Source organism: Neomonachus schauinslandi, chromosome 2 (assembly GCF_002201575.2).
Source record: "Neomonachus schauinslandi chromosome 2, ASM220157v2, whole genome shotgun sequence".
Taxonomy (NCBI): Eukaryota; Metazoa; Chordata; class Mammalia; order Carnivora; family Phocidae; genus Neomonachus; species Neomonachus schauinslandi.
In genome coordinates this window covers 63,171,820-63,183,137 of record NC_058404.1, presented here as the reverse complement: position 1 = coordinate 63,183,137, position 11,318 = coordinate 63,171,820, and the positions used below count along the sequence as shown (strand labels likewise).

Below are 11,318 nucleotides of genomic sequence, written 5' to 3'. Positions count from 1 at the left end.
GGAGCTGGTCCAAGGACATACCTTTGAGAGAGCAGAGTGCTGTTGAGAGATCTGGATGGTATATGTGAGTGAACCCAGTTAAGCCCTCTTTTTTTTTTTTTTAAAGATTTCATTTATTTATTTGACAGAGAGAGACACAGCGAGAGAGGGAACACAAGCAGGGGGAGTGGGAGAGGGAGAAGCAGGCTTCCCGCGGAGCACAGAGCCCGATGCGGGGCTCGATCCCAGGACCCTGGGATCATGACCTGAGCCGAAGGCAGACGCTCAGCGACTGAGCCACCCAGGCGCCCCCAGTTAAGGCCTCTTTATAAACTTTCATGATTCTGGCAGGCGGATGCAGGGATCTGCTCACCCTGTAGGCACCCAAGACAAGCCTTGTAACAAGTAAGTTCCCTTGTTTATTAAAGCCCCTACCTACCAGTCTGGAGGGGTCTGCCTCTTTCTTTGGTCTCTCCCAGCCCTCCATGTACAAGGGCCAGTTTCAGATTATACCCAGGAAGCTCCTGAGGAGGCTGCAGACCAACAAAGGCAGTTTATAGCTTCTTCCAGAACACAGAGACAGATTTCCAGAGAAGGCAATGGCTTTGAGATAGACTTATTTAAAAGAAAGAAAAAAAGAACAAAAAAGAAGGGAGAGAAGATAAGTCAGGAAACTTGGATACGATCTGAATTTTAAAAAATATAATTTTGGCTTTAGTTTGTGAACGTTGTCATTTTGAGGCCTCAAGGAGATTGCCTACAGGTGACACACCAACACTTTTACCTTGGTAGAAAGCTTTTAGAATGTCCCATCAATGACTAGATCTAAAGGAAACTGGTGTTCGCCCTCCTAAGTACCTGGATGTGACCAAATCAATACATCCCCTGCCAAATAGTTGTGTATAGCTTACGGGTTTTCAAATGAGGTCTTGATTATTCGGCTAATGACCAACAGACATGATCACAAATGTCCCCTCCCATCCTATTAAGCTTTCTAGGGCAGTATATAAAGGTGCTAATGCAAATGGATAAATTAAAGGGGCAAACTAGGAAAACTGGGGAAATAATGCCCTTTACTCATAAAAATGCTTCATTTCATCTGGAGAATTAGATATGATTAATATCTATATGCAAGTTTATATGACACCTCATTCTCATAATTTAAAAGTATACTCCAAGGGGGGCCTGGCTGGCTCAGTTGGAAGAGCTTGTGACTCTTGATCTCTGGGTTCTGAGTTCGAGCCTCACATTGGGTGTAGAGATTACTTAAATAAATAAAACTTAAGAAAGTGTAATTCAAGGCTAAAAAAGGTTCTTTTTAGACCAACGTAAAGCCACAGAACATACCTTTCTTGATCTAATCAAGGTATAGTCAATACTGAAACACATGGCAACTTTTTGAAGAAGGATTAAAATAAAGGGAACGTTCTCAAGTTTTCTCCAAAGTATTTCAGCTGTTGCCAATGGAAGGTGCTGCTGATGTAACGAGCAACACTGGTCAGTCTGACACTGGTCTAAGTAATCTTGATTATCATATTTCTGGAGAATGGAAAACTGTAGGAGTTTGCATAGTAAATCACCTAGTGAGACTGGTCTTACAAAGAGGAAATTCTCCATAAGAGCTACCTGGGCCAAACTGTAATCCCATACCACACAAGCATGTTCAGTACATGAGGAGGCTCTGCAGGGGAAAACAACATTAACCATAAAAACTACTGACTTCTCTCATCACTTTAAGAGTGGAAAGAACTTATTTGATCAAACCCTTGTTTCAACCGGATCATCATGTCAGATTTCCTCCCTATAAATAGCCAAATTATTACCGGGTTCTAATGTTGGGCGAGAAGATGTTTAAACTATACCTTTGATCTTAGGATAAACCAGACAGTTAAACAACTTCAAAATGTGCAAACACACGTGTTTTCCTCGAGTTATCCGGGCTCTACGAAGTACCTTTCAAGTGACCCACAAGTCCCACCTACTAAACAGCCACACAGGTGAGAGCGAAATTCAGGCTTCCAACAAAAACTGTCAAATGTTATCTGGCCAAAACTGACATTCCCGAGGACAGCTTGTCAGGTCGTCCAGTCAGTCTTAGATTCCTCTGCATTCCTCTGCAACTGCTGTCCTGACCTTGAGCCTCTCACGCGTGACTAGGCGGAGAGTCGAGGTCAGAGGAAGTGAAAGTCAACAAGCGCTTACTCAGCAGGGCATTGTGTCGCTTCAGGTAGGCGATTATGTCTCCTTGCTTTTCAACAATGTCTTCTAGGCTTGAAATAGTCCTGCAAAGAATCAGCATATTCACCAATACTCATTCCTCTCTTTGCAAAATGGGTCCCCTCCCAGTTTTCAGTACAGCATACTGTAGTTGTGACTTTTTCTTAAGATGTTGTAAGCCAAGGTAATATTCCAAAATGAGATTCTTTCATTAGACTTGGTTTTATCCAGCTGAATGGGAGTAAGCAAATCAAACTTAATTCTAAAGGCACATATGCGTAATCATAAACTCCAAGCGTAAGAATGTTTTCTAGATATTCGGGGCAGGGGGAGGAACCTTATAACTCTCTTTCTGTAGTCTTTCATTCCCCACCCAAAGCTTACCTGAATCCAGTCTCCGAGGTAATATTGCTGGGGTAAGCATAGATTTTTTCTTCTTCAAGTACATCAGGCTGTGGTTTGGCTTTATTAAATTTTCGAATTTTCACTAAAATAATAAAGTCATTATTGTCAGGTTATCTAATTATGAAAAAAAATTTTTCTTCCATTTTTTCAAATTATATTAATTGGCTATGCTTTTCAAGTAAGTTAATGCGGATAAAAATGCTTCATAAAGTGAATAAACAGGTTTGAATATTGATGCACTCAAGCCTTTGAAAGTCTATGTGCCAGGCCTGAACTAAACACTGGGAACACAGAGAGTATCATTATTGTTGAAAATAACAACAGCTATGATTTTTTTGTGAATTTAAAACACAGAAGAAGGCACGGGTGAACTCTTGTGCATGGACGGCCTCATCCAGTTCTCAGAATCACCCCCTGAAGTAGATGCCCTTATTAGGCATACTTTCTACAATAAAGTGAAGCCCAGGGGAGTTAAAAACGTAGCCAGGTTTCCAATCCAGGAATCATGACTTTGAAGCCTCCATTGTTGATACTACCCTATAAAAAGCACTACTGGTCCAGGGGAAAATATAGATGATAACTCTACATTCCAAGACAATATGAAAAGAACCAAAATCAAAGCTTGCACAAGGAACTGTGACAGCCCTGGAAAGCAGCCCCTTAACTAAGCAGGAGTGGGATGGGAGGGAAAATCATGGAGAAGGAGGATGGCAGGGCGTGAGTCCAGCCTTGAGGGAAACACGAGAACTAATCGCACAAACTAGGGGAAGAGAGAAGAAGGATGTTTTAGGTACAGAAAGAGCCTGAACAAATACTTAGGACCTTGAGGAGTGGTGTGGGTGCGTGCGTGCGTGCGTGCGTGTGTGTGTGTGTGTGTGTATATGAGGGGGTGGAAAGTGTAGGCAGGGAAGACGGGAGTGACTGGTGTTGCCATGTCAAGGCATTTAGATTTTGTCCTGAGGGTAAATGGGAGTCACTAGTTCACCATCATCCCTGAAGGGCAGGGCTGAGTAGGGCCAGCTCATGGAGAGCCTTTTATGCCACACCAAGATTTCAGATTTTCTTCCCTAGGCCTTTAAGAAAACTCTGAACAGGGAAGTTGTTAATGATCAGAGTTATCTCTGAATACAATTACACTGGCAGGAGGAAGGAATACGAATTAAGAGGACAGAGGAAGGGAGACCAGTAACGTGCCTGCTGGAATCATCCACGCAGGATGTGAGGAGCGTCTGATCGAGGCAGTGGAATGACAGAGGAGAGGAGACAGATGTGGGAGGCAGGCAGACTCAACAGGACTGATAACTGAGGGAGGGAGAGTAAGGTGGAAGGAAGAATCCAGGACGACAAAAAGGTCAGACTGAGCAAGAGCTGCGGGCTGGCACTGTTAGCTGAGCCGGGGGAGGAGGGACAGGATGGGGGAAGGTTTGGAAGAAGAGAAGGATGTCCAGGTCCCTTCTGTCTTGCTACACTGCAACGCCTGGATGGAAATGATCACCAAGCAGGTGACTATAAAGGTTTGGGTGGCTCTGTTCATCTGAGGGCTGCCCCCTAGTGTGTAGATGGGTAACTTTTAGTATGTAGAGAAAAAGGACGTGGGAACGCTGAAACCTGCCCAGTATTAAAGAGGTGGGGAAAAATCTGTTAAAAGGGAATGGAAATGAATCTCCAGAGAGGAAGGAGGAGAACCAGGAAAGAGCAGTCGGTGTTCACTGCCAGAAAGGTGAAGACATGGAGAGGACCCAGGGGATGTGGCAGTTTGAAGGCCACCGATGAACCTGGCCGTTTGTGGGGATAAGTGATGTTATGAACTGAACTCTGTTCCCCGAAAATTGACATGTTGAAGCCTCATCCCTGATGTGACTGTCTTTGGGGATAGGGCCTTCGGTGAGGTAATCAGCATTAAATGAAGTACTAAGGGTGGGGCCCTGATCTGACAAAAGAGATACCAGGATGTGCTTGCACAGAGCACAAGGCCGTGTGAAGACAGAGCCAGAAGGCAGCTCGAGAAGAGAGGCCTCCAGAGAAACCAAGCTTGACCACACCTTGACCTTGGACTGGCAGCCTCCAGAACTGTGAGAAAATGAATCTGTGTGGTTTTAGTCACCCAGTCCAGGTACTGCACTGTGGCAGCCACAGCAGATGACTGCAATTTGGGGGGGGGGGGGTGGCGTGGCAAGGAGGCAGAGAACAGACACAGTGAAGGCCCCCGTTCCCCACCTCTCAGGGGTGACAACAGGCCAGGACAATTCGCACCTCTGGATAATCGTTAACTGGGCTGGGGCTTTGCCCTGCCTGAATAATAACTCAGGACGGGGCTGGAATGAGTAGTCAGTTTCCACCAGAGATGGCTACAAGGGGGGAGAAAGCCAGGGTTGGAGGCCGGGACTGTCAACTGGGACTGAACACGAGAACTGTATGCGCCAGGCCTCATGAGTGAGGGGGAGGAGAAACGGGTTAGACTCCGGCACCACATTTTTTAAAAGCTCCACATGCCATTCTTTCCCTTTCCATAACAACTTTTCAGATATAATTCATGTATCATGCATTCACCCGTTTGAAGTATACAATTCAATGGTTCAGTATTTCAAATTGTGCAACCACCTCCACAGTCGATTTTAGAACATGTTCATCACCCCAGAAAGGAACCCGGTATCCATTAGCAGTCATTCTTCATTTGCCTCCTGCCCCCAACCCCAGCTCTAGGCAACCGCTAATCTATTTCCTCTCTCTATACATGTGCCTGTTCTGGGCATTTCGTATCCACGGACTCATACAACAGACTGTCCGTAATGGCTGCTTCCACTTAGGATAACGTTTTCAAGGCTCATCCACATTGTAGCACATATCAGTACATCAGTCCATGTATTCATTCCTTTTTAGGACTGAAAAATATTCTATTGTATCGATCAAACACATTTTGTTTATCTCTTCATCAGTTTATCCTGACATCAATTAGATGGTTTCCCTTTGGGCTATTATAAACGGCGCTTCCTTGAACAATTGTGTACATGTTTCTGTGGCGATGTCTTGGATATATATGCGGAGTCACGTGACACTGTTTCTCCTTTTGTGGAACTGCCAGGCTCCACATATGATTTTTTTTTTTTAAGATTTTATTTATTTATTTGACAGAGAGAGACACAGCGAGAGAGGGAACATAAGCAGGGGGAGTGGGGGAGGGAGAAGCAGGTTCCCCGCCGAGCAGGGAGCCCGATGCGGGGCTCGATCCCAGGATCCTGGGATCATGACCTGAGCCGAAGGCAGACGCTTAACGACTGAGCCACCCAGGCGCCCCACATATGATTCTAATGTGCGCTCTCAGCTGAGAACTGGGCTCAAGAAGCTGAAGTGAAGAGGTTGAAAGTGAGAAAGGTGGGAGATGTGCAGAGGGTCGGGCAGGAAGGAACAGGAGGAAGCAGACAATATGATGCCAAAAGAACCAAGCGTGCCCTGCACCTAGATGCCCTTGACTTTCAGGTATGGCAAGAAAGTGGGAAATGAGCAGCACCTTATGGCTTTGAATGGCAGAGGCACAAAACCTGAGGTGCTACAGCTCACAGGTTAGAGGTCACAGACTGAGAGCCCCAGGGCTCCCTCAGGGAGAGCGCTCGACAAAGGAGACTGTGGGGCCCCAGTGAGGCAGGCAGGAAACCAGGAAAGCCAGAGGCCCAGAGCAAGTGAGGGGTACACTTCCAGGAGGTAAACTGAGTCCAAAGTCATCCAGTAAAGATGAAGGCCGAGAATCAAGACTTGTGCGACAGCTGCCAGTGAATCCGAGTTGTTCGATATTCACATCGTAGTTCTCGGAAATGGGATCTTCCCCATAATAACTCCTGAACAAAGGACGAAGCTTGGAACAAGTGTAAGTTTCTTGAACCGGGGGACAGGAAATAAGGGCTATACAGTATTAAAGTAAAAGTCAGGGGACAGAAATAAAAGACACCACAGTCTGACAAAATAGAAAGGTCTCTGTGGTCTTTAAAACAGAGCAGCATTTTACAGATCACATATCAGGCAGTAACACCAATTCCAACCACTCCTTCCATCACAAGCCAAGGAAAGCGGGCAGCATACTAGAACATCAAAACACTAAAAAAGACAGGTGCACTTGTTCACCACTTACATTTTCTTTCTGTCTATACTGAACCTCTTACAGCTTCAGAGCTGTGATACCGGCTGATACAAGGCTGGTAACTGAGTGCCATTACTTGACTCTTTTGCTTATTTTTTTAAATGAATGGAGAGCTAATCAAATTTAGTATCTCAAAACTGTTTCAGGCTTTATTTTCCTAGTAAAGCAAATTAGTGTTCAATGAGAAGGGTCCATCTTGGTTTCTAGAGATTAACTAAAATGCAAATAAACTAGTCAAGGTTAGGTTAGGATTAGTACATCAAAGAATCACGTCCTCAAGAGTCACTATCAATGTTACCAAACCCACTATCTTTTAAAATCATTTCAGTATAGAGAAACAAGAAAAATCCATACATCAGGAAACCAACCTTAAATTTTCTATGACACTGAACAAAAGCAACATTTGTCTCTAGATGCTACTCCCTAAATCTCTCCTGTGAGAACCTACAGTACATTTAAAGGAACATTATAATTTAATAAGTTAAGCTTACTCTTGAGGATGTGGAGATTAGACAGTCATACTTGAATCTTCTGAAGAAATTCAATATTTGCAGAAACCCTAAGTTTATAATTATAATTATTATAAACCTGTCCTATGTAAACCATCTATTTACTTTGTGAGTCTGAATTACCAATTATCAGGTTTTCTTACAGTAGGAAGCATATTCATTTGAGATTTAACAACACAGTTTTGTTTTGTTTTTTTTTAATTTTTTTTTTTTTTAAAGATTTTATTTATTTGCGAGAGAGAGAATGAGAGACAGAGAGCATGAGAGGGAGGAGGGTCAGAGGGAGAAGCAGACTCCCTGCTGAGCAGGGAGTCTGATGCGGGACTCGATCCCAGGACTCCGGGATCATGACCTGAGCCGAAGGCAGTCGCTTAACCAACTGAGCCACCCAGGCGCCCCTACAACACAGTTTTTAATGGTGTTTTTATTCAGATAAAAATTTAAAAATTAATGTAAATGAAGATGAAATATGCTAAGTCTTTGAGTATAGAATAAAGCAATTCTTTTTAATTAGGAAGACAATATACTAAAATAAGTGGAAAAGAGTAAAATGAAAGAAAACCCTTTTTATTTAAGTTTAGTGTCATGTAACTATTTGTGTCCAACTGTAAAAATGAGCTCCTGTCAGGATTCTTGCAATACCTGTTTCCTTTGCCTCTTATACACTCTCAGGGTTTTGTCTTTTTGTTTCTAACATTAGCTGTCTTATTTATATATATATATATTTAAAGATTTTTATTTATTTGACAGAGAGAGACACTGCGAGAGAGGGAACACAAGCAGGGGGAGTGGGAGAGGGAGAAGCAGGCTTCCCTCTGAGCAGGGAGCCCGATGTGGGGCTCGATCCCAGGATCCTGGGATCATGACCTGAGCCGAAGGCAGCCGCTTAACGACTGAGCCACCCAGGTGCCCCAAGCTGTCTTATTTATAATTAATTATAAATGCTACAGCAAATCCTTTAAAAAGTACAGTAAGTCCTAGAGAAATAAATCTTGGACTACATTTTAACAGTATTAATTTCCCCTTATTTACATGATGACATTCACATGATCTTTGGAATATTGTCACCTCCTTCTATGTCACAGAGCATTCTATAGGTATTACAGAAAATACTACAAGAAGGCTTGCACCCCTTGTAGTAAATGAAAGTTGTAGAGTACTAAAATAACAGGCTAAGTGAATTCTATATTCAGATCTCAACTATGACCTCATTTGCAGCATTTTACAGACATGTTGTAGATTGGAACTGATCTCAATCAACAAGGTTAATTCAATATTCATTTGTCATATGGATCATTTTATGGAAATAGCAAGCTGTTTCTTATATACTGAAAAATTAACCTTACTTTAAAACTAGTCTCATTCTTTTCTAGGAAGTTAAGTAGGTGGTACACATTTATTTTTTTAAAGTGAGGTACAAAATGTAATCCTCTCCATAATTTGGCTCATTGTTAGCTGATAACTATAGAAAAATTTACAAAGATCAATCAATAATGTGACATTCACATTTACAAACTAGTCACCCCGTTCATATTCTAAACACTCTTCTGTAGGCCTAAGGAGATGCACAGAAAAAAAAAAAAATCAGTAAAATGAAACATAAGCTAAGACCCATGTGACTTTGTCCTTCATAACAAAAAGAAATGACATCTTTCAAAATAGATACATGAGATATTTTATTGTCACAAAATAACTGTTATGCAGTGCTAGAAAATTAGCTACTATTTTGGACAGGTTTTACTGCATGTCAATATTGCAACAGGAATGAAATCTAGATTTTTCCAGGGCTTGAATTTTTTTCTGTTAAAAGTATCCTTCCATCTATTTTTCATGTTAACATATCTAAAGTTTACTTTTATTTTATTTTATTTATTTTTTTTTTAAAGATTTTATTTTTATTTATTTGACAGAGAGAGACACAGCGAGAGAGGGAACACAAGCAGGGGGAGTGGGAGAGGGAGAAGCAGGCTCTCCGCAGAGCAGGGAGCCCGATGCGGGGCTCGATCCCAGGACCCCGGGATCCTGACCTGAGCCGAAGGCAGACGCTTAACGACTGAGCCACCCAGGCGCCCTACTTTTATTATTTTTTTAAGATTTTATTTATTTACTTGAGACACAGAGATACAGAGAGAGAGAGAGAGCATGAGCAGGGGGAGAGGCAGAGGGAGAGGGAGAAGCAGGCCTCCCGCCGAGCCAGGAGCCTGATGCGGGGCTTGATCCTAGGACCCCGGGATCAGGACCCGAGCTGAAGGCAGACGCTTAACCATCTGAGCCACCCAGGCGCCCCTAAAGCTTACTTTATTTTTTGAAAAGATTGTTTATTTTAGAGGGAGAGAGAGATTCCTCAAGCAGACTCCCCGCTGAGCACAGAGCCTGATGTGGGGCTCGATCCCAGGATCCTGAGATCATGACCTGACCCGAATTCAAAAATGAGCCACTTAACCAACTGAGCCACCCAGGTGCCCCTCTAAAGTAAAGCTTACTTTAATTTTACCAATGAGAGTTCTGAGAGAGAGAGAGACAGAGAGACAGAGAGAGACAGACAAACAGACCAACCCTCAGACAGCTCTAAATTTAGAAAATGAGTTCATAAATGGTTTATCCTAAAGCAAGTCCGGGATAAATGCAGTTTCGCATGTATTATTTATTTATTTATTTACTTATTTTGTATTTTGTCATTTCAAATTTAAAGATTTTTTTAAATTAATTAATTAATTTATTTATTTGAGACAGAGAGAACATGAGAGGGGGGAGGGTCAGAAGGAGAAGCAGACTCCCCACCGAGCAGGGAGCCAGATATGGGACTCGATCCAGGGACTCCAGGATCATGACCTGAGCCGAAGGCAGTCGCTTAACCGACTGAGCCACCCAGGCGCCCCTCGTCATTTCAAATTTAAATGCCAGACTTACATCTCAGTTGCCTTTGAAGAAGCAGATGTTTGTGGGCCTTTTTAATTTTTTTTTTTTAATGATAAGGTGTCACTTGACTTGACAAAAATTAGTTGATGACACAAATTTAGGAGCATCACTCACTGGTATCTTGCTGTTGGTTTGAAACTGAGGAAGTCTGGATGTGGTCAATAATGAAAGGTAAACAGGCTCGCAGCTGCTAGAGAAGCCTTGCCACGAAGATAATGGCCATGCTTCCCATTATCAGGGATGAAACAAGCAGTCAGAGGTCTTTAGCCCAACAGTCTCGTTGTAATTCTCACCTGTGTAAACGAGCAGACATGTCAGGGAACAGATGAGTTCCAGGGCCAGGATGGCCAGGATGAGGTCAAGATACAACCTGCTGGGCTCCGGGAAGGAGTGCTGCACGCACAGCACGAGGAGGAGAGCCGTGCTGCCTGAGGAGGAGAAAGAAGCGCGGGGTTAGCAGAGGCCCGTGGGGGCCCACACGGCAGGGGCAGGCGCGCACCCAGGCCCTTCTCTACTGAGCAGCGAAGGAAGCTAAAGTAAAAAGCCCAACCTGCTGCTCTCTTGAGGGAAAAACCCCAAAACGTCAAAGAGTTAATGATGCCTTCAAAATACAATTACGTAAGAATCTGGATTTTCTTAAAAACTAAGAAATGATTTTTTGCTCTATAAAATGATTAACAATGGCACTGTGTGGAGTCCCATGTGCATTTAAAAAGGGATGCAGGGGCTCCTGGGCGGCTCAGTCGGTTAAGCGTTGGACTCTTGATTTTGGCTCAGGTCATGATCTCAGGGTCATGGGATCGAGCCCCTTGTCGGGCTTCATGCTCAGCATGGAGTCTGCTTGTCCTTCTCCCTCTGCTCTCTCTCTCTCTCTCTCAAATAAATAAACAAATAGGGATGCAGTTTTTAGAAATTTGCATTATCCCAGTTCTTCAGAATCCAGAGGCACTTGAGGACCCTCATGGCCCATTCTGGTCACATAATGTAACAACAGAGAACTGCACGGAGGTTAAGAACGTTGCAGTTATGGGGACCGCCTGGGTGGACTGGACACCTGGGACACGCTGCTGACTGTGGACAAATGACCTGACACCTCTGCTCCTCAACTTGTCTGAAAAATGGGAATGGCAGGACCTTCCTCACAGTGCTCTTGTGAG

At 43.5% G+C, this 11,318-nt stretch overlaps 1 protein-coding gene across 2 annotated transcripts in view; it reads right to left on the bottom strand.

Annotated features, from left to right (window-relative positions):
* Nucleotides 1–254: 254 nt before the first annotated feature.
* The window catches only part of TMEM192 (transmembrane protein 192), a 29,840-nt gene continuing 18,776 nt past the window's right edge, over nt 255–11,318 (bottom strand). For both annotated transcript variants that reach the window (XM_021698824.1, XM_021698825.1), the window contains 3 exons: nt 10,455–10,589; nt 2,581–2,683; nt 255–2,261 (listed from right to left, as the gene is read on the bottom strand). In XM_021698824.1, the coding sequence (XP_021554499.1) occupies nt 2,123–2,261; nt 2,581–2,683; nt 10,455–10,589 (377 nt within the window). In that variant the 3' untranslated portion in view covers nt 255–2,122. The remainder of the gene's footprint in view (nt 2,262–2,580; nt 2,684–10,454; nt 10,590–11,318) is intronic.